The 23,120-nt window shown below is 41.6% G+C and overlaps 1 protein-coding gene across 5 annotated transcripts in view; it reads right to left on the bottom strand.

Moving 5' to 3' along the window:
- The window catches only part of LOC110523043 (unconventional myosin-VIIb), a 68,979-nt gene that overhangs the window by 27,123 nt on the left and 18,736 nt on the right, over positions 1–23,120 (bottom strand). For all 5 annotated transcript variants that reach the window (XM_036978946.2, XM_036978948.2, XM_036978947.2 and 2 more), the window contains 19 exons: positions 22,295–22,453; positions 20,224–20,319; positions 19,815–19,909; positions 19,562–19,646; positions 14,853–15,071; positions 14,259–14,468; positions 13,694–13,912; positions 13,092–13,271; positions 12,811–12,942; positions 12,387–12,557; positions 11,933–12,093; positions 10,219–10,345; positions 8,778–8,897; positions 6,025–6,198; positions 4,862–5,089; positions 3,641–3,808; positions 3,152–3,269; positions 1,561–1,687; positions 568–731 (listed from right to left, as the gene is read on the bottom strand). In XM_036978946.2, the coding sequence (XP_036834841.2) occupies positions 568–731; positions 1,561–1,687; positions 3,152–3,269; positions 3,641–3,808; positions 4,862–5,089; positions 6,025–6,198; positions 8,778–8,897; positions 10,219–10,345; positions 11,933–12,093; positions 12,387–12,557; positions 12,811–12,942; positions 13,092–13,271; positions 13,694–13,912; positions 14,259–14,468; positions 14,853–15,071; positions 19,562–19,646; positions 19,815–19,909; positions 20,224–20,319; positions 22,295–22,453 (2,953 nt within the window). The remainder of the gene's footprint in view (positions 1–567; positions 732–1,560; positions 1,688–3,151; positions 3,270–3,640; positions 3,809–4,861; positions 5,090–6,024; positions 6,199–8,777; positions 8,898–10,218; positions 10,346–11,932; positions 12,094–12,386; positions 12,558–12,810; positions 12,943–13,091; positions 13,272–13,693; positions 13,913–14,258; positions 14,469–14,852; positions 15,072–19,561; positions 19,647–19,814; positions 19,910–20,223; positions 20,320–22,294; positions 22,454–23,120) is intronic.

The following is a 23,120-nucleotide window of genomic DNA, read 5'->3' as shown; positions in this document are numbered from 1 at the left end:
AAAGAATTCGAAAACAAATCCAATTTTGATAAACTCCCATATCTATTGGGTGAAATTCCACAGTGTGCCATCACAGCAGCAAGATTTGTGACCTGTTGCCACGAGAAAAGGGCAACCAGTGAAGAACAAACACCATTGTAAATACAACCCATATTTATGCTTATTTATTTTATCTTGTGTTCTTTAACCATTTGTACATCGTTACAACACTGTATATATATGTATAATATGACATTTGTAATGTCTTTATTGTTTTGAAACTTCTGTATGTGTAATGTTTACTGTTAGTTTTTACTGTTTATTTCACTTTTGTATATTATCTACCTCACTTGCTTTGGCAATGTTAACACATGTTTCCCATGCCAATAAAGCCCCTTAAATTGAATTATATTGAATTGGAGAGAAACCAGAAATGAATATAGCTGACATACTACTGTACTAAACAAAACAAAGTATGTTAAACTTAAAGACGAAATTTTCGTATGTTGAAACCAACGTATCTAAAACTTGATTAAATTTAGCTAAAAATATAAATGTTTCTAAATCCTTGGTTGGTGTTTGTCTTACCTTGGTTGACTTCCTGCAGAGCCACAGCATACTGAGAGCGTTCCCTCAGTCCTCCCAGGAACATATGCACCAGCTCTGCTATGTTCCCAGCCATCGCCGCATTCAGAGAGAAGTCTCCCTTCAGAGTCAGGAGACTCACAGACTGGCCAAACGTCTTGCCCTCCCTGAGGGGAGGGAGGAGAATCACTACTGAAACATACTAGTTACCTCGTAACGTCTATCTATAACGTATCCAACACATAATCCAGGGTCATATTCACTACCCAGCTAACCAGGAACATTCCCAGAACGTTAGCTGAGATTCTGTAGTTAGGGTTTTATCTGACATTAGCATGATAACATCCACAAAACATACAGATAATGTTTTTGATAACAAAATCTATTTTTATACAAATAAATATATACACTGCTCAAAAAAAATAAAGGGAACACTAAAATAACAGATCTGAATGTTAGAATCAGTGTTGCTTCCTAAGTGGACATTTTGATTTCACCGAAGTGTGATTGACTTGGAGTTACATTGTGTTGTTTAAGTGTTCCCGTTATTTTTTTGAGCAGTGTGTATCCTTGGAATGTTCTTCTTACATTCACTAAGATGTGCACAACGTCTGTAACAACCACCACAAAACATTCCCCAGACGTTCACATTAGGTTTCCAGGTAACGTAATAGGACAATGTACCAGTAATGTTTTCCCAGCAAACCAAAATCGAACCTGTGAAAGTTCCTAGAACATTCATTAGGTTGAGGCAAATGTTCCCATGACACAAAAAAACTGTCCAACCACTGTGCAGCCTTTGACTTAGCTTCCTGGGGGGACGTCCCAAGCGGCACCCTATTCCCTACGTAGCGCACTACGTTTGATCAGAACCTTATGGGCCCTATAGTAGTGCACTATATAGGGAATAGGGTGTCGTTTGGGACTCACAACCCTGCTCCCAACCACTGCGCACCTTAACTGTGACCTTTAAACCTATAGCTTACTGAGCTGTACCTCATGGTGTTGACCCCAGTGACCTCTGGGTAGGAGAGCTGCAGCAGTCTCCTCTCCTTCTCGTCCAGGAAGGTGATGCCTGTCCAATTGATCGCCACAATGAACTTGTTTTTAGGAAGTGCAGGACCTGGGAATATGTAATAATGGGTTAAACCAGAGGAATAAACAGAACGTCTGCTTCCCAAATCCCATCCTGTTCCCTATATAGTCCACTGCTCTTTTTAACAGAGGCTTTACTAGAGATTACACACAGGTGGATTGTATTTATCCTCATTAGTCATTTAGGTCAACATTGGATCATTCAGAGATCCTCACTGAACTTCTGGAGAGAGTTTGCTGCACTGAAAGTAAAGGGGCTGAATAATTTTGCACGCCCAATTTTTCAGTTTTTGATTTGTTAAAAAAAGTTTGAAATATCCAATAAATGTCGTTCCACTTCATGATTGTGTCCCACTTGTTGTTGATTCTTCACAAAAAAATACAGTTTTATATCTTTATGTTTGAAGCCTGAAATGTGGCAAAAGGTCGCAAAGTTCAAGGGGGCCGAATACTTTCGCAAGGCACTGTATATATAGATATATATATATAGTCCTACCATGTTGGTGTGGGTTCCAGCCCATATATACATATAGTCCTACCATGTTGGTGTGGGTTCCAGCCCATATATACATATAGTCCTATCATGTTGGTGTGGGTTCCAGCCCATGCCTTTCAGGCACAAATAATCCAATCTCCCCTGATTGGCTTGATTTAGTTACACATTTATTAACCTATGGAGAGTCCAGGGATATTTTACCCCCGATCTTTATAAGAAATGCCCATACCAGACACAATTTGGGGTTTTCTGATCCACGCCCCCTACCTTTGTTTTTACCCCCTAGAGTTGATTTACACATTTATTTTTCAATATAGACAATTTTGACTTTGTGTCTGCGGTAACTAGTGAAAACCGCTGTGCCTGTTGTTCAAACACGTATCTGCCACTCTCATTGGCTAGAATAGTCCCACCTGATCTTGCCTCCTTCCAACTGCCTTCCATTTTGAAGACGTGCATTTTCATTGTTAAAACGGCCACTACATTATCTGGTCAAATATAATGGATCATCCGCGACTACATAGGGAATAGGCTGCCATTTTGGACACAAACTAAATATGTCAAACTCCCTCATGCCAAGGGTTAAATCTGTAATAAGAAGTATGTGAAGGCAAAAACATATTTTTTGGGGGGGGGGGAGAAGGATGGAGAATTAGGATGTAGCCTGAGATCACTTTATATGAGAGAACCATGTTTAAAAAAAAAAAAAAACATTTTTTTATACCTGATAACTTGCCTCCTTCCAACTGCCTTCCATTTTGAAGACGTGTATTTTCATTCTTAAAGCGGCCACTACATTACATAGGCTGCCATTTTGGACACAAACTAAATATGTCAAACTCCCTCATGCCAAGGGTTAAATCTGTAATAAGAAGTATGTGAAGGCAAAAACATATTTTTTGGGGCAGGGGGGAGAAGGATGGAGAATTAGGATGTAGCCTGAGATCACATTATATGAGAGAACCATGTTTTTAATTTTTTTACATTTTTTTATACCTGATAACTTGGCGGCCTCGAAGAACCTGGAGAAGAACAAAGGCCACTTCTGTCGAGCGTAGTCCACCACCTCGGCCTTCACACCCGCCGCTTTCTGCCTGGAGTTGATATATGGACCCTGGTGTATGACAGACCGAGCAGAGGAACATCAGAAGACGCTACACGGTTGGATAGAACACTGTCTTGTCGCACAGTGGAGAAGGAGCCAATCATATGAATTCATACAACTGCTCTCTATCACCAGCAAGGACCTTAAAGAAAAATGGCCTGTTAATAAGTCATGTCCAGGGTCCGTATCATTCTATTTCAATTCACACTCTTTCACGAGGAACATTTAACCTGGAATTCAAATTTACCTGCTGAACTGACTGGATTGAAAATGGAATTGACCACAACCCCCATTAATGAGTGATCTGACTCGTGTTTTTGTCCTTACATGTGTATTTTCCTAAATTGTTCACGTAAACTCAAATGATTGAGTCGACTGACCTGAGCATGGGCAGTGCTGACCATCTGAAGCCATTTGTCCTGAGTCTTGGCCTCCAGAAGAGAAGCGTTAATGCAGTCCTGAACCACGGTCTTAGCGTTGTCAAGACTACAGTCGGAGCCGTGCTGAACGTAGAAGTGTTTAGCTGACAGCTGGACTATATCGTCATCCTGGAGAGAATGGAGATTAGAAGAGAAAGGACATTAAGTTCAAGTTTAAGTTTTGTTTTTTTTTAAACTACTTTTGCCGATTTCTGTTAGAATTTGAAAACGTGTTTTTTACTTAAACCGGTAACAAAGACTGAAATGGGGTGGAAGTCGAAACAAATCCCATGACTGAAACTTGAGTTGATCTCAGATCAGCTGTCTGGTTTAATTTAATAACACTATTACATGACTAGGTAAATATATCAACTATTCTACTATGGAGTTGTCTGGTTTAATTTAATAACACCATTACATGACTAGGTACAGTGCCTTGCGAAAGTATTCGGCCCCCTTGAACTTTGCGACCTTTTGCCACATTTCAGGCTTCAAACATAAAGATATAAAACTGTATTTTTTTGTGAAGAATCAACAACAAGTGGGACACAATCATGAAGTGGAACGACATTTATTGGATATTTCAAACTTTTTTAACAAATCAAAAACTGAAAAATTGGGCGTGCAAAATTATTCAGCCCCTTTACTTTCAGTGCAGCAAACTCTCTCCAGAAGTTCAGTGAGGATCTCTGAATGATCCAATGTTGACCTAAATGACTAATGATGATAAATACAATCCACCTGTGTGTAATCAAGTCTCCGTATAAATGCACCTGCACTGTGATAGTCTCAGAGGTCCGTTAAAAGCGCAGAGAGCATCATGAAGAACAAGGAACACACCAGGCAGGTCCGAGATACTGTTGTGAAGAAGTTTAAAGCCGGATTTGGATACAAAAAGATTTCCCAAGCTTTAAACATCCCAAGGAGCACTGTGCAAGCGATAATATTGAAATGGAAGGAGTATCAGACCACTGCAAATCTACCATCTACACTATATGAACCAGTGACATAGATCACTTGACTTCAAGACTTGACTGTGTAGGGTAAGGTTGCCCTCGTGATGCTAATCTTGGGTCAGTTCTGAATTTTCCCCACTAATTGTGAGAGTCAGGATTGGGGGAAGGAAAGCTGTTCCTAGATCTGTACCTAGGGGGAAAACGTAACCCCAGAGCATTACGTCACCTTGTCACACTTGTACTCTCCGAAGCGTAGTCCCCTGATGATCTGTCTGTAGATGAGGTCTGTGCTGACGGAGTCCTCTTTACAGTCATGCCACGGGGTGAAGATCTCCTTTCTGTAGTAGAGTCGCCAGGGGGCGTGCTGCTCCTGCCCACCCTTCCGTTTCACTTCCTGTTCGCACTGGGAGATGGCGTCCATCACGTGCTCCCGCCCGCTGCCCAGCGACCACACCTGGAGGGGGGTGGGATCAACAGACACCTCATTGACATTACACTAAACACATACCAACACTAAGAACCCTGTCACATTGGTCAACCAGACAGTTTCTCAATTCCAAATCGACTCCCAGTCTCTCGTCTCTAGACGCTCCTTTAGATCGGAAGAGGTCAGCAATACGGGCCAAAATGTAATCCGACCTATCAGAAGGCAAAGGTGAAGCCCGTGCCATATCGCTTACACCTTCGGATGTACAGGAGGGGCCTGAGGGTCGAATTCAGGGTGTCTCAAATACCTTTCTGGAAGTAGAGGTCAGAGTAATACCTTTCTGGAAGTAGAGGTCAGAGTAAAACCTTTCTGGAAGTAGAGGTCAGAGTAAAACCTTTCTGGAAGTAGAGGTCAGAGTAAAACCTTTCTGGAAGTAGAGGTCAGAGTAAAACCTTTCTGGAAGTAGAGGTCAGAGTAAAACCTTTCTGGAAGTAGAGGTCAGAGTAAAACCTTTCTGGAAGTAGAGGTCAGAGTAAAACCTTTCTGGAAGTAGAGGTCAGAGTAAAACCTTTCTGGAAGTAGAGGTCAGAGTAAAACCTTTCTGGAAGTAGAGGTCAGAGTAAAATCTTTCTGGAAGTAGAGGTCAGAGTAAAACCTTTCTGGAAGTAGAGGTCAGAGTAAAACCTTTCTGGAAGTAGAGGTCAGAGTAAAACCTTTCTGGAAGTAGAGGTCAGAGTAAAACCTTTCTGGAAGTAGAGGTCAGAGTAATACCTTTCTGGAAGTAGAGGTCAGAGTAAAACCTTTCTGGAAGTAGAGGTCAGAGTAAAATCTTTCTGGAAGTAGAGGTCAGAGTAAAACCTTTCTGGAAGTAGAGGTCAGAGTAAAACCTTTCTGGAAGTAGAGGTCAGAGTAAAACCTTTCTGGAAGTAGAGGTCAGAGTAAAACAGCACAGTACTGCTTACCTTTTCATAGATAGCCACGTAGAGAGAGAAGCCGAAGGTGTCTTTGAGGGAGACCTTCTCAGAGAGTAACTGGCAGATCTCCTTGGAGGTGGAGGAGGAGTCTACAGGCAGGCTGATGGTACGACTGTCCATCAGGGTCACAGACACCGCAATGGGCTTCTTAGACTTGGTCGCCTGTCAGTCACCACAAACACAGGTCAGAGGTCAAAGGTTGGAGAAGAGAAAAACTACAGAAGAACTACAAAACGTTTAAACAAAATTGGGATCGTTACCTCTTAAATCTACCCCTTCCTTTTTCGAACATTCTGTTAAAAATCGTGCAACATTTCAGCGTCCTGCTACTCATGCCAGGAATATAGTATATGCATATGATTAGTATGTGTGGACAGAAAACACTCTGAAGTTTCTAAAGCTGGTTAAATCACGGCTGTGACTATAACAGAGCGTAAGTTTCATCGAAAAGCACAAGAAAAACTGGTCACTGAAAGCTGAAAATAATATCCATGCGCCACTTGCATGTATTGTTTAAAGGACACCAAATTAAATAGGACCAAGGATGCAATTCCTACAGCATCCACACGATGTCGCCATTGTCGTCTTTGTCCTGAGAGTTATTTCTTGGTAAAAAAAAGGAAAGGGATTCCATTTCTTCCGGTCTCCGACAGGATGTTTTGGAGGAGAGATTTCCGACCATGATTTCAAAACGTGGAGCTATTGAATACACATCGCCCCGTGACCATTTTGATAGATTATAAACGTTTACTAATACCTAAAGTTGGATTACAAAAGTATTTCGAAGTGTTTTGTGAAAGTTTATCGTCGACTTTTTTAATTTTAAAAAATGACGCAGTGTTTTGAAACAATGTTTTTTTCTGAATTACCCAGTTTCCATAGATAGCTATTTTGGGTATATATGGACCGATTTAATCGGAAAAAAAAGACCCAATAGTGATGTTTATGGGGCATATAGGAGTGCCAAGAAAGAAGCTCGTCAAAGGTAATGAATGTTTTATATTTTATTTCTGCTATTTGTGTAGCGCCGGCTACGCTAATTCTTTTGTTTACGTCGCCTTCAGGCATTTTGGGGTGTTGCATGCTATCAGATAATAGCTTCTCATGCTTTCGCCGAAAAGCATTTAAAAAATCTGACTTGTTGGCTAGATTCACAACGAGTGTAGCTTTAAGTTAATACCCTGTATGTGTGTTTTAATGAACGTTTGAGTTTTAACGAGTACATTTAGCATTTAGCGTAGCGCATTTGCATTTCCAGGTGCCTATAGTTGAGACATCTGCGTCTCAGATAGGAGCAACTGGTTTTAAGAAAAGAACCCCGAACTGAAACCCTTTTTTTGTTTATGTATTTATTCTACCACAAAATTCAAATCACAGTGAAGTTATCACCAAACTACCACTAACAGGCCCCAAACTACCACTAACAGGCCCCAAACTACCACTAACAGGCCCCAAACTACCACTAACAGGCCCCAAACTACCACTAACAGGTCCCAAACTACCACTAACAGGTCCCAAACTACCACTAACAGGTCCCGATCACCAAACTACCACTAACAGGCCCCAAACTACCACTAACAGGTCCCGATCACCAAACTACCACTAACAGGCCCCAAACTACCACTAACAGGTCCCAAACTACCACTAACAGGCCCCAAACTACCACTAACAGGTCCCGATCACCAAACTACCACTAACAGGCCCCAAACTACCACTAACAGGTCCCGATCACCAAACTACCACTAACAGGCCCCAAACTACCACTAACAGGTCCCGATCACCAAACTACCACTAACAGGCCCCCAAACTACCACTAACAGGCCCCAAACTACCACTAACAGGCCCCAAACTACCACTAACAGGTCCCGATCACCAAACTACCACTAACAGGCCCCAAACTACCACTAACAGGTCCCAAACTACCAATAACAGGCCCCAAACTACCACTAACAGGCCCCAAACTACCACTAACAGGTCCCAAACTACCACTAACAGGTCCCGATCACCAAACTACCACTAACAGGCCCCAAACTACCACTAACAGGCCCCAAACTACCACTAACAGGCCCCAAACTACCACTAACAGGTCCCGATCACCAAACTACCACTAACAGGCCCCAAACTACCACTAACAGGTCCCAAACTACCAATAACAGGCCCCAAACTACCACTAACAGGCCCCAAACTACCACTAACAGGTCCCAAACTACCACTAACAGGTCCCGATCACCAAACTACCACTAACAGGCCCCAAACTACCACTAACAGGCCCCAAACTACCACTAACAGGTCCCAAACGACCACTAACAGGCCCCAAACTACCACTAACAGGCCCCAAACTACCACTAACAGGTCCCAAACTACCACTAACAGGCCCCAAACTACCACTAACAGGCCCCAAACTACCACTAACAGGCCCCAAACTACCACTAACAGGCCCCAGGCCCCAAACTACCACTAACAGGCCCCAAACTACCACTAACAGGTCCCAAACTACCACTAACAGGCCCCAAACTACCACTAACAGGCCCCAAACTACCACTAACAGGCCCCAAACTACCACTAACAGGTCCCAGAGAACCCTAAAACGGCATTAAATACCATTGTTGCTGATTGGGTTGAGGGACAGCAGTAATAAGCAGGTTATCATTTCAATTTATGAATGCGAAAATCAATGGCTGTTTTAAACGTCAAGATTTAAATAAATAAAAATATAAAAAATATCCCTAGTTCCCTCTCACCTCTAGTTCCAGCCAGCTCGGGGGCTCTCCTCTAACCCCATTGGCTACGGTGCGTCTCAGTCTCTTGGCACAGTAGGGGGCGTAGCCCATCGGGCCGAAGCGGATGAAGCTCTGAAGGAACTGGAGGAAGGGAGAGAGAGTGAGTGATCAGTCAATGTAGGACCTTATTGATCTAGACTAGATCATGGGTCCATTCAGAGTTGTGAAAAACATGAGTCCATTCTGAGTTGTGATAATGCATGGGTCCATTCAGAGTTGTGATAATGCATGGGTCCATTCAGAGTTGTGATAATGCATGGGTCCATTCAGAGTTGTGATAATGCATGGGTCCATTCAGAGTTGTGATAATGCATGGGTTCATTCAGAGTTGTGATAAACATGGGTCCATTCAGAGTTGTGATAATGCATGGGGCCATTCAGAGTTGTGATAATGCATGGGTCCATTCAGAGTTGTGATAATGCATGGGGCCATTCAGAGTTGTGATAATGCATGGGTCCATTCAGAGTTGTGATAATGCATGGGGCCATTCAGAGTTGTGATAATGCATGGGTCCATTCAGAGTTGTGATAATGCATGGGCCCATTCAGAGTTGTGATAATGCATGGGGCCATTCAGAGTTGTGATAATGCATGGGTCCATTCAGAGTTGTGATAATGCATGGGTCCATTCAGAGTTGTGATAATGCATGGGCAACTCAGACTTTACGTAAATCATTCACTAACCTGGTTTCCACCCAACCTTTTTAAGCGAGTAAATTACAAACGGGATAAAAACAAATGTCACAACGTGCCTGATGGAAACAGCAAATTTGTCTGTAAACTTTCCAACCAAACATCAACAAAACAAAACGCGCTAGACAAGGTGAGATACTTTTGTGTCGGTAAAATTAGTAATGCGAGAAGTGGAGGAGGAAATGGCTTTTATGCAGAAATATTGATATAATAACCATCACATCGAAGTAAACTTACGCGATGATATGGTGTGTGGTCCTCCCACTACAACTCAGGGAAACCAAGCAGTTTATTAGAGCTACAGATAAAATAAGTTATGATCAACTTCTCAGGGTGGTGAAAGTGCACGGTGACGAGCTTGACGATCCTCTCCAATTAATATCCGGGGTCTTATTCTGGTGACACGATGATCGATGCTGGGCTGCCATTTGACTAATGTAACCAATCTCACTTTTCTGTCCATAATAATCTAACCATGTAGGCTAGCCGACCCGCACTGGATATCTGCGAGGTGTTGGCTAGAACGCAGTGCCAAGACAAGAGTCGCTATATAACAACATGTTTCTTGTGACAAATCCATCAGTGGATTCTGAAAATGCGATGGAAACCCATTTAACTGGTATTTTATTTTACGGAACTGAACCGTAAAAGTTATTTTTATGTGCACTATGTACGCCTTTTATCTGCAAGGACAGGAGGGAGGACCTACCTTGATGAAGCGTTCAGTGGGGGGGAAAATCCCCAGACAGATGGACAGAAGGATCCAACCTCGGTAGAAACTGCTGCGGTTACCGTTCTCCTGCAGCTGCTTACAGATCTGACAATAGATCTCATCTCTACGTGGAGAAAACAGATGAACAGAGGGAGGGCAAAGAGAGAGGGAGATGAAAGAGAGGGCAAAGAGAGAGGGAGAGGAAAGAGAGGGAGAGGCAAGAGAGAGGGAGAGGAAAGAGAGAGGGAGATGAAAGAGAGGGCAAAGAGAGAGGGAGAGGAAAGAGAGGGAGAGGCAAGAAAGAGGGAGAGGAAAGAGAGAGGGAGATGAAAGAGAGGGCAAAGAGAGAGGGAGAGGAAAGAGAGAGGGAGAGAGAGTAAAGAGAGAGGGAGAGGAAAGAGAGAGGGAGAGGCAAGAGAGAGGGAGAGGATAGAGAGAGGGAGAGGATAGAGAGAGGGAGATGAAAGAGAGAGAGAGGCAAGAGAGAGGGAGGCAAGAGAGAGGGAGAGGATAGAGAGAAGGAGAGGATAGAGAGAGGGAGAGGCAAGTGAGAGGGAGAGGCAAGTGAGAGGGAGATGTTAGAGACAGGGAGAGGCAAGAGAGGGAGAGGCAAGAGAGAGGGAGGGGTTAGAGAGAGGGAGAGGATAGAGAGAGGGAGAGGAAAGAGAGAGGGAGAGGAAATAGAGAGGGAGAGGAAAGAGAGAGGGAGAGGTTAGAGAGAGGGAGATGAAAGAGAGATGGAGAGGCAAGAGAGGGAGAGGCAAGAGAGAGGGAGAGGAAAGAGAGATGGAGAGGGTAGAGAGAGGAAGAGGAAAGAGAGAGGGAGAGGCAAGAGAGGGAGAGGCAAGAGAGAGGGAGAGGATGGAGAGATGGAGAGGGTAGAGAGAGGAAGAGGAAAGAGAGAGGGAGAGGTTAGAGAGGGAGAGGCAAGAGAGGGAGAGGCAAGAGAGAGGGAGGCAAGAGAGAGGGAGAGGATAGAGAGAAGGAGAGGCAAGTGAGTGGGAGAGGCAAGTGAGAGGGAGAATAAAGAGAGAAGGAGAGGAAAGAGAGAGGGAGAGGCAAGAGAGGGGGAGAGGATAGAGAGAGAGAGAGGCAAGAGAGGGGGAGAGGATAGAGAGAGGGAGAGGCAAGAGAGGGGGAGAGGATAGAGAGAGGGAGAGGAAAGAGAGAGGGAGAGGAAAGAGAGAGGGAGAGGATAGAGAGAGGTAGATGTTAGAGAGAGGGAGAGGCAAGAGAGGGGGAGAATAAAGAGAGAAGGAGAGGAAAGAGAGAGGGAGAGGCAAGTGAGAGGGAGAGGCAAGTGAGAGGGAGAAAAGAGAGAGGGAGAGGATAGTGAGAGGGAGAGGATAGAGAGAGGGAAAGGCAAGAGAGAGGGAGAGGATAGAGAGAGGCAAGTGAGAGGGAGAATAAAGAGAGAGGGAGAGGAAAGAGAGAGGGAGAGGATAGAGAGAGGCAAGAGAGGGGGAGAGGATAGAGAGAGGGAGAGGCAAGAGAGGGGGAGAGGATAGAGAGAGGGAGAGGCAAGAGAGGGGAAGAGGATAGAGAGAGGGAGAGGATAGAGAGAGGCAAGAGAGGGGGAGAGGATAGAGAGAGGGAGAGGCAAGAGAGGGGGAGAGGATAGAGAGGGGGAGAGGCAAGAGAGGGGGAGAGGATAGAGAGAGGGAGAGGGAGAGGAAAAGAGTGCAGCCGGAGCCACAGCTGAGTCACACACCTGAGGTCTCTTCTGACGATGGCGTAACCCACGATGCTGTGCAGCTTTTCCAGAGCAGTCATTGGCCGGTCGAGGGTGGGTCCCTCTCCTACCAGTATCTCGTCTTCCTCACTGATGGTTTGCACAGTGGGCGGCTTGGAAACCTCTTCTCCTTCCTCTGACTGGGGGGGACACATCAACCATACACATCATAAAGATCACTCTATGGTTGCAGGCCGCCTCTCCCACCTCGAGGCTACCCGGTTGTCGCCCCATTTTAATGTTTAGTCTAGATATTGTGGACACTGTTGTGGTTTTACTGGGCCTCTTGATCTTTGGACCCTGGGCTCAGTGCTCAGTTTTAGTCCTAAATGGCACCCTATTCCCTATATAGTGCACAACTTTTTTGACAAGGGCCCAATAGTGCACTATATAGGGAATAGGGTGCCATTTCAGACCCAGTTCTCAGTCGCACCTCCTCCTGGATGATAGAGGGTTTCCTCATGCCCCTAGAGGGAGAGGCTGGGACCTCCTCGGGGATGGAAGAGGTCTTCCTGCCCCCACTCAGCATGTTGGTGAACGTAGAGCCCTTCCTGGCTCGGGGCGTCGCATCTACAGCCGAGGAGCCCTTCCGGTTCAGTATCACCTGAGGACCACAAAGGGAAGTAAACGTTCAGGCTTTATTGGGGTGGTTTCCCGGACACAGATTAAGCTTAGTGTCCTTAGCTTTCAGCCAATCAGCAAGCCAAAAAATTGACGTTTAGACTGTGTTTGTGTGTGTGTGTGTGTGTGTGTGTGTGTGTGTGTGTCTGTGTGTGTGTGTGTGTTAATGTTAATGTTAATGTTGGTGTGTGTTAATGTTGGTGTGGTGACCTAGAGAATAAAGCTCTGAAAATCACCTCTTCAGGCTTGGCAGACGCCTTACGGTTCCGGGACAGCAGGTCTGTAAAGGTGGAACCCTTCCTCCCTTTAGGAGCAGGTTCCTCTGGTACTGTGGAGACTTTACGGTTTTTCTGGTTCCTCAGAACCCTCTATAAAATACGTTAATTCATTAACATGGTCAAAAGGACAACATTCACAGAAACTGTCGAGAAAAAAAACAGCAGAAGAATGAAAAGAAAATGCCGTCCATAATTCTGCTGTGTTTCTTGCCCTGCTGACTAACCCCAGTGGTACTTACCTGATCCAGGCCCACCATGTGGCTCAGCCTCCTGTCCTGTCTCAAGGCCAGGTCCGGATCCAGGGAGTTGTTAACCATGTTTGACCCCCTCAGGCCCCTGGCCCCCTGGCCCTGCACCAGCTTGGGTTCCGGCAGATCCCCCATGAACCTCAGGATGATCCACCAGACTGTCATGGAGGCCTGCAGACAGAGAGAGAGAAAACACAACCATGGATTTAGTTTTTTTTCTTCTTTTTTTCTGTGAACAATTTTTCTATTTAAATGTTTTCTATTAAATGTTCATCAAACAGAGGATCGTAGTCAAATAAAGAAGGAGTTAAAGTGAAACGTACGGTATTTACTGTTATTAAACAATGGTTCTTTTAAGAAACATTGAAAGCTGTGTTTTAGGAAAGCCTCCGAATGTGTGAAGATCATAAAAGACTATGAGTTCAGAAAACCTTTTGATTTCACAACAATGACGGACACCGTGATGGCACCGACAGTTTTTTCAATGTTCCCGGTCACTTTCGACAAGGCGAATTGGATGTTTTTTTTGTTGTTGTTGTTGCTGAACTCTCTCATAAATATATATTTATATATATTTTTTAAATGGGATTTACCACAACATCTCCTTCGTCTTCGTGGTAGAGTAGTGGCTGTCTGAGCCTCTGGCGGACGTGTGTTGGCGTGGCGGCGCCCTGGAAGTACATGGAGGCAAACTTGGAGAAGGAATACTCATCCAGGTCGTCGTAGTCCTCCTCGGGGATGTCCTCTACCATGGGCAGGTCGTCCAGATCCACCTCCTCTGGTCTGGTCCGCTCTCCCTGCTTCTCCAGGTCCTGAAGAAGGAGAAGAAGAAGACAGAGATAATGGATATTGTGACTTTGAGGTCTCGTGAAAACCTTGACTAAAAACAGAATGTGGTTTAACAAGGCTCTGGGACAGTAGCATGGTGTTACAAGGGTTGGAAGCATCATCAAAAGGGGGATGGGACCACAGAGTAAAACAATCTAGAGGGTGCACTCAGGGACAAAAAGGACCGTGATAACAATGCAACACTTGAAAGTAGCACCTCTGGTTTTCTAAATCGGTATAGGTTGGGAACTCATCAACTCTTCGCGGATGCTGCAATACCAGTATTTTACCACAATACATCTTACTACATCGATTAGAGAGGTCCTTAACCTTGAATCCAGCTGGGGCTTGTCCCTCCTGCCCTCCCACCATATTGGGCAGGAACCCGAAGATGTCGTCCACCATTTCCTGTGCTGTGATGGATTCTGATTGGGTGCTGGCCTCCTTCTCTTTCTTCTGCTGGAGAACCTGGTGTAAACGTCTTTGCCTCTCCAGGGCTGCCAACTCTTCCTCGCGACGCTCCTTAGCTGACAGGAACGTCTAGGAACAAACAGGAGTTCAGGAACACAGTCAAAAAACTGATTTAACGAGTCGGTTAGTGAGATTTAATTATTGATTGATTGAAATCAAATCAGTCAAGTCTCTCCTCACGATGCTGATCAGAAATAAGTCAAACAGTCAGGTCAAACAATCAACCAAGCTATTAAGCAATCAAACCATCCAATGTATTTATAAAGCCCCTTTACAACAACAGTTGTCGCAAAGTGTTTAACAGTAATCCTGCCTAGACCCCCACAAAGAGCATAGAACATATATCTAACAGATTGACTCCATTTATTATCAAGAAATACACACATATACTACACGTACAGTGAACATTTCATCTTGAAAAAAAAGGTGAAGGTGTACGAGAGCTTATCTTACGTCTCTCTTCATCTTCTTCACTTGTTTCCTAGCCAGCATTCCCCTGGTGTTCGTCTGCAAGAGGATCACTGCTCGCCTCTTCCTCTGCCACTCCTTCCTGGCCAGGTACCCCCGTGTCTGTGCCTGGAGTCGGACCGCAGCGACCCTCTTCTGCTGGTAGTGGTGCTGCAGCTGGCGGGCTCGGACCTTCGCCTGCAGACGAGCAAAACCCAGCTGGACCTGGAGGAGAGAAGGCCATAAACTTGTTGTCTGTTTTATTCTAACAGGTTTTGGCTACGAATATGTTTCCTGTTAAATGTTCTTAACTGTCTAATATGTTTCCTGTTACTCGTTCTTAACAGTCTAATATGTTTCCTGTTACTCGTTCTTAACAGTCTAATATGTTTCCTGTTAAACGGTCTTAACGTTCTTAAGTCTAATATGTTTCCTGTTAAACGTTCTTAACAGTCTAATATGTTTCCTGTTAATCGTTCTTAACAGTCTAATATGTTTCCTGTTACTCGTTCTTAACAGTCTAATATGTTTCCTGTTACTCGTTCTTAACAGTCTAATATGTTTCCTGTTACTCGTTCTTAACAGTCTAATATGTTTCCTGTTAATCGTTCTTAACAGTCTAATATGTTTCCTGTTACTCGTTCTTAACAGTCTAATATGTTTCCTGTTACTCGTTCTTAACAGTCTAATATGTTTCCTGTTACTCGTTCTTAACAGTCTAATATGTTTCCTGTTAAACATTCTTAACAGTCTAATATGTTTCCTGTTAAACGTTCTTAACAGTCTAATATGTTTCCTGTTAATCGTTCTTAACAGTCTAATATGTTTCCTGTTACTCGTTCTTAACAGTCTAATATGTTTCCTGTTACTCGTTCTTAACAGTCTAATATGTTTCCTGTTAAACATTCTTAACAATCTAATATGTTTCCTGTTAAACGTTCTTAACAGTCTAATATGTTTCCTGTTAAATGTTCTTAACAGTCTAATATGTTTCCTGTTAAACGTTCTTAACAGTCTAATATGTTTCCTGTTAAACGGTCCTAACAGTCTAATACGTTTCCTGTTACTCGTTCTTAACAGTCTAATATGTTTCCTGTTAAATGTTCTTAATAGTCTAATATGTTTCCTGTTAAATGTTCTTAACGTTCTTAACAGTCTAATATGTTTCCTGTTAAATGTTCTTAACGTTCTTAACAGTCTAATATGTTTCCTGTTACTCGTTCTTAACAGTCTAATATGTTTCCTGTTACTCGTTCTTAACAGTCTAATATGTTTCCTGTTAAACGTTCTTAACAGTCTAATATGTTTCCTGTTACTCGTTCTTAACAGTCTAATATGTTTCCTGTTAAATGTTCTTAACAGTCTAATATGTTTCCTGTTAAACGTTCTTAACAGTCTAATATGTTTCCTGTTAAACGGTCCTAACAGTCTAATACGTTTCCTGTTACTCGTTCTTAACAGTCTAATATGTTTCCTGTTACTCGTTCTTAACAGTCTAATATGTTTCCTGTTAAATGTTCTTAACAGTCTAATATGTTTCCTGTTAAATGTTCTTAACAGTCTAATATGTTTCCTGTTACTCGTTCTTAACAGTCTAATATGTTTCCTGTTACTCGTTCTTAACAGTCTAATATGTTTCCTGTTAAACGTTCTTAACAGTCTAATATGTTTCCTGTTACTCGTTCTTAACAGTCTAATATGTTTCCTGTTACTCGTTCTTAACAGTCTAATATGTTTCCTGTTAAACGGTCTTAACAGTCTAATATGTTTCCTGTTAAACGTTCTTAACAGTCTAATATGTTTTCTGTTACTCGTTCTTAACAGTCTAATATGTTTCCTGTTACTCGTTCTTAACAGTCTAATATGTTTCCTGTTAAACGTTCTTAACAGTCTAATATGTTTCCTGTTAAACGTTCTTAACAGTCTAATATGTTTTCTGTTACTCGTTCTTAACAGTCTAATATGTTTCCTGTTAAACGGTCTTAACGTTCTTAACAGTCTAATATGTTTCCTGTTAAACGTTCTTAACAGTCTAATATGTTTCCTGTTAAACGTTCTTAACAGTCTAATATGTTTCCTGTTACTCGTTCTTAACAGTCTAATATGTTTCCTGTTACTCGTTCTTAACAGTCTAATATGTTTCCTGTTACTCGTTCTTAACAGTCCAATATGTTTCCTGTTAAACATTCTTAACAATCGAATATGTTTCCTGTTAAACGTTCTTAACAGTCTAATATGTTTCCTGTTAAATGTTCTTAACAGTCTAATATGTTTCCTGTTAAACGTTCTTAACAGTCTAATATGTTTCCTGTTAAACGGTCCTAACAGTCTAATACGTTTCCTGTTACTCGTTCTTAACAGTCTAATATGTTTCCTGTTAAATGTTCTTAACAGTCTAATATGTTTCCTGTTACTCGTTCTTAACAGTCTAATATGTTTCCTGTTAAATGTTCTTAACAGTCTAATATGTTTCCTGTTAAATGTTCTTAACAGTCTAATATGTTTCCTGTTACTCGTTCTTAACAGTCTAATATGTTTCCTGTTACTCGTTCTTAACAGTCTAATATGTTTCCTGTTAAATGTTCTTAACAGTCTAATATGTTTCCTGTTAAATCTTCTTAACAGTCTAATATGTTTCCTGTTAAATGTTCTTAACGTTCTTAACAGTCTAATATGTTTCCTGTTACTCGTCCTTAACAGTCTAATATGTTTCCTGTTACTCGTTCTTAACAGTCTAATATGTTTCCTGTTACTCGTTCTTAACAGTCTAATATGTTTCCTGTTAAACGGTCTTAACAGTCTAATATGTTTCCTGTTACTCGTTCTTAACAGTCTAATATGTTTCCTGTTACTCGTTCTTAACAGTCTAATATGTTTCCTGTTAAACGGTCTTAACAGTCTAATATGTTTTCTGTTACTCAATCTTAACAGTCTAATATGTTTCCTGTTAAACGGTCTTAACGTTCTTAACAGTCTAATATGTTTCCTGTTAAACGTTCTTAACAGTCTAATATGTTTCCTGTTAAACGTTCTTAACAGTCTAATATGTTTCCTGTTACTCGTTCTTAACAGTCTAATATGTTTCCTGTTACTCGTTCTTAACAGTCTAATATGTTTCCTGTTACTCGTTCTTAACAGTCTAATATGTTTCCTGTTAAACATTCTTAACAGTCTAATATGTTTCCTGTTAAACGGTCTTAACAGTCTAATATGTTTCCTGTTGAACGGTCCTAACAGTCTAATACGTTTCCTGTTACTCGTTCTTAACAGTCTAATATGTTTCCTGTTACTCGTTCTTAACAGTCTAATATGTTTCCTGTTAAACGTTCTTAACAGTCTAATATGTTTCCTGTTACTCGTTCTTAACAGTCTAATATGTTTCCTGTTACTCGTTCTTAACAGTCTAATATGTTTCCTGTTACTCGTTCTTAACAGTCTAATATGTTTCCTGTTAAACGGTCTTAACAGTCTAATATGTTTCCTGTTACTCGTTCTTAACAGTCTAATATGTTTCCTGTTAAACATTCTTAACAGTCTAATATGTTTCCTGTTACTCGTTCTTAACAGTCTAATATGTTTCCTGTTAAACGTTCTTAACAGTCTAATATGTTTCCTGTTAAACGGTCTTAACAGTCTAATATGTTTCCTGTTACTCGTTCTTAACAGTCTAATATGTTTCCTGTTAAACGGTCTTAACAGTCTAATATGTTTCCTGTTAAATGTTCTTAACAGTCTAATATGTTTCCTGTTACTCGTTCTTAACAGTCTAATATGTTTCCTGTTAAACGTTCTTAACAGTCTAATATGTTTCCTGTTAAACGGTCTTAACAGTCTAATATGTTTCCTGTTAAACGTTCTTAACAGTCTAATATGTTTCCTGTTAAACATTCTTAACAGTCTAATATGTTTCCTGTTAAACGGTCTTAACAGTCTAATATGTTTCCTGTTAAACGTTCTTAACAGTCTAATATGTTTCCTGTTAAACGTTCTTAACAGTCTAATATGTTTCCTGTTAAATGTTCTTAACAGTCTAATATGTTTCCTGTTAAACGGTCTTAACAGTCTAATATGTTTCCTGTTAAACGTTCTTAACAGTCTAATATGTTTCCTGTTAAACGTTCTTAACAGTCTAATATGTTTCCTGTTAAACGGTCTTAACAGTCTAATATGTTTCCTGTTACTCGTTCTTAACAGTCTAATATGTTTCCTGTTAAACGGTCTTAACAGTCTAATATGTTTCCTGTTAAATGTTCTTAACAGTCTAATATGTTTCCTGTTACTCGTTCTTAACAGGCTGTTTCCTGTTAAACGTTCTTAACAGTCTAATATGTTTCCTGTTAAACGGTCTTAACAGTCTAATATGTTTCCTGTTAAACGTTCTTAACAGTCTAATATGTTTCCTGTTAAATGTTCTTAACAGTCTAATATGTTTCCTGTTAAACGGTCTTAACAGTCTAATATGTTTCCTGTTAAACGTTCTTAACAGTCTAATATGTTTCCTGTTAAACGTTCTTAACAGTCTAATATGTTTCCTGTTAAACGGTCCTAACAGTCTTGTAATATGTTTCCGGTGCGTTTACGTTCGTCATTATATATTGCCTTTGATCTCTATGTGGAATACGTTATTATATATTGTCTTTGATCTCTATGTGGAATGCGTTATTATATATTGTCTTTGATCTCTATGTGGAATGCGTTAACAGCCGGTAACTCACCACTCTGTAGAGCTTTCTGCCTTTGTAGCCTCTCCAGTTTTTCTGAATGACCAGCGCGGAGGACCTCTGTCTCAGGAACTGTCTCCTACATATCGAAGACAAGGACATCTCAATGGACTGTCACATCACAAGACTACAATAGCCTACATCCACAACGGCACCCCTATTCCCTGTATAATGCATTACTTCTGACCAGGGGTCATATGGCTCAATGTAGAGACAGTATATTCAGCTGCTTGGCCCTATACCATACCGATATTTGTAGCCTCGCAGGACCCTCTGTATCAGAAGGGCTTTCTCATTCAACTCCTTCATTCTCTCCAGCTCCAGCATAGTGTCATGGAAGTCCTGAGATTAGAGGAATGGAAAGCTCAATCAATCAATCAATCCATCCATCCATCCATCCACCCATCCATCCATCCATCCATCCTACCATCCATCCATCCATCCTACCATCCGTCCATCCACCAATCCATCCATCCATCCACCAATCCATCCATCCATCCATCCATCCGTCCATCCATCCCCATCCATCCATCCTATCAACCATCCAACCATCCATCCATTCATGAATCAACCACTCCTTCATTCTTTAAACCTGGAACCTGGACAACCATACTATTTAGATATTAGAGTTATCTGTGAGAGGTCAGCATGGTTACCTTCAGAAATATCTTTGTCTTGCCGGTCTTCCAGTCACCATCTTGTCCAGCAAGAACGGTCTTACAGATCCATTCAGCGCATTTCTGTGGAGATTCCTAGGAAAAATATACATTTTCTTTACATGCCATGTTATGAAGCTAATTGCAGATCATATTTAACTTCTCTAGGATAGGGGGCAGCATTCGGAATTTTGGATGAAAAGCATGCCCAAAGTAAACTGCCTGCTACTCAGGCCCAGAAGCTAGGATATGTATATAGAAAACACTCTAAAGTTTCCAAAACTGTTCACTTCTTGGCGCATCAATCCGTTTAGCGGGATTATTTTTATCAACATCCACTGAATTGCAGAGCGCCAAATTCAAATTAAATTACAAAAAATATTACATTTTTTACAAGTGCAATAGAGCAAAACACCGTTTAGCTTGTTGTTAATCCACCTGGCGTGTCAGATTTCAAAAAAGCTTTACAGCGATAGCTATCCAAGCGTTTATGTTAGGACAGCTCTCTCAGCAGACAAAACATTACAAACAGCTAGCAGCAAAGTAGATTGGTCACGAAAGTCAGAAAAGCAATACAATTAATTGCTTACCTTTGATGATCTTCGGAGGTTTGCACTCACGAGACTCTCAGTTACACAATACATTTTCCTTTTGTTCCACAAAGATTATTTTATATCCTAAATACTTCCATTTGGTTGGCGCGTTTTGTTCAGTAATCCACAGGCTCGTGCAGGTCACGACGAGCAGACGAAAATTCCAAATAGTATCCGTAAAGTTCGTAGAAACATGTCAAACGTTTTTTATGATCAATCCTCAGGTTGTTTTTCCAATAAATAATCTAAAATATTTCAACCGGACGGTAGCTTTTTTCAATAGAGAGACAGAAAAGGTCTGCTCCAAGCTGCTCACGCATTCAAAAATATAAGGACACCCAGATATCCACTGACGCGATGTGATCATTCTGTCTCATTCTTCAGAATAAAAGCCTGAAACTATGTCTAAAGACTGTTCACACCATGTGGAAGCCATAGGGAAAGGAATCTGGTTGATATCCCTTTAAATGGAGGGTAGGCATGCAATGGAAGAGAGAGGTTTCAGAAAATCAGCACTTCCTGGTTGGATTTTCCTCAGGTTTTCGCCTGCAATATCAGTTCTGTTATACTCACAGACAATATTTTGTGTTTTCTATCCTAATCTGCCAATTTTATGCAAATTCTAGCTTCTGGGCCTGAGAAATAGTTTATAACAGTTTCATTTGGGTACATTTTTCATCCAAACATCAAAATACTGCCCCTTAATATCAAGAGGTTCAATTGATGTCTGTGAGTATAACAGAACTGATATGGCTTTTACTCTGAAAAATTAGGGAGATACAGCACTTTCAATGAGTGGACAGTGAGCGATCAGGAGTACGCCTTTCTTGTTTCTCCGTTTCTATTGACGAAGCTTTTGTCCGGTTGAAATATTATTGATTATTTATGACAAAAACAACCCGAGGGTTGATTTTAAACATTGTTTGACATGTTTCTGCGAACTTTTATAGTACTATTTAGATTTTTTGTCTGTCTGTTGTGACCTCGCTTTGTTCCAATGGATTGCTGAACAAAACGCACCAACAAAACTGAGGTTTTTGGACATAAAGAGGGACATTATCGAACAAAACAAACATTTATTGTGTAACATGGAGTCTTCGGAGTGCAACCATATGAAGATCATCAAAGGTAAGTGATACAATTTATCGCTATTTCTGACTTTTGTTACTCCTCTACTTGGCTTGTTACTGTTTGTAATGATTTGTCTGCTGGGCGCTGTCCTCAGATAATCGCATGGTTTGCTTCGCCGCTAAGCCTTTTGGAAATCTGACACAGCAGTTAGATTAACAAGAAGTTTATATTTAAGCTGGTGTATAACACTTGTATCTTTTATGTATGTTTATTATGAGAATTTGAGTTTCACGCTCTGCAATTTCACCGGAAGTTGTTTGAGACACAAGATGGAGCAAAGTTGCAGTGACGCAATGAACAACAACAATAACGACAACAACAATATAAACAGCAACATTTCTTCTCACCACTTTGGGGTCACAGAGGCTGCTTTTGAGAAGCACGCGATATCGCTCCAGGAATTCATCGAAGGTGTAGCGGATAGGATAGCCAGCCTTCCTGATCCTAATGGTCTCCATCATCCCAGAGTAGCGCAGCTGACGCATACACAGATCCCTGTCAAACAGCTAAAACAGGGAAGCATACACAGATCCCTGTCAAACAGCTAAAACAGGGAAGCATACACAGATTCCTGTCAAACAGGGAAGCATACACAGATCCCTGTCAAACAGCTAAAACAGGGAAGCATACACAGATCCCTGTCAAACAGCTAAAACAGGGAAGCATACACAGATCCCTGTCAAACAGCTAAAACAGGGAAGCATACAAAGATCCCTGTCAAACAGGGAAGCATACACAGATCCCTGTCAAACAGGGAAGCATACACAGATCCCTGTCAAACAGGGAAGCATACACAGATTCCTGTCAAACAGCTAAAACAGGGAAGCATACAGTCCATCTTTAGGCCAGTGGGATGGTCTCATAGGAGAAACAGTTTGAGATAAAAATGGATGTTAAAGTAATCAATTCAATCAATTGTTTCCATATTTCTATGAAATACCAATATTTAATTACAATATGAGTGAAATATGGTAATTGAGTATGTTCAAAAGCAGATTTTCTGTGTTGGAATCGTGTGGGCGTACACCAACAACAGAATGGTGTGGGAGTACACCAACAACAGAATGGTGTGGGCGTACACCAACATCAGAATGGTGTGGGAGTACCCCAACATCAGAATGGTGTGGGCGTACACCAACATCAGAATGGTGTGGGCGTATCCCAACATCAGAA

Source organism: Oncorhynchus mykiss, chromosome 5 (genome assembly GCF_057628025.1).
Source record: "Oncorhynchus mykiss isolate SJ-2025 chromosome 5, ASM5762802v1, whole genome shotgun sequence".
NCBI lineage: Eukaryota > Metazoa > Chordata > Actinopteri > Salmoniformes > Salmonidae > Oncorhynchus > Oncorhynchus mykiss.
This window is presented reverse-complemented; position numbering and strand designations above follow the sequence as displayed.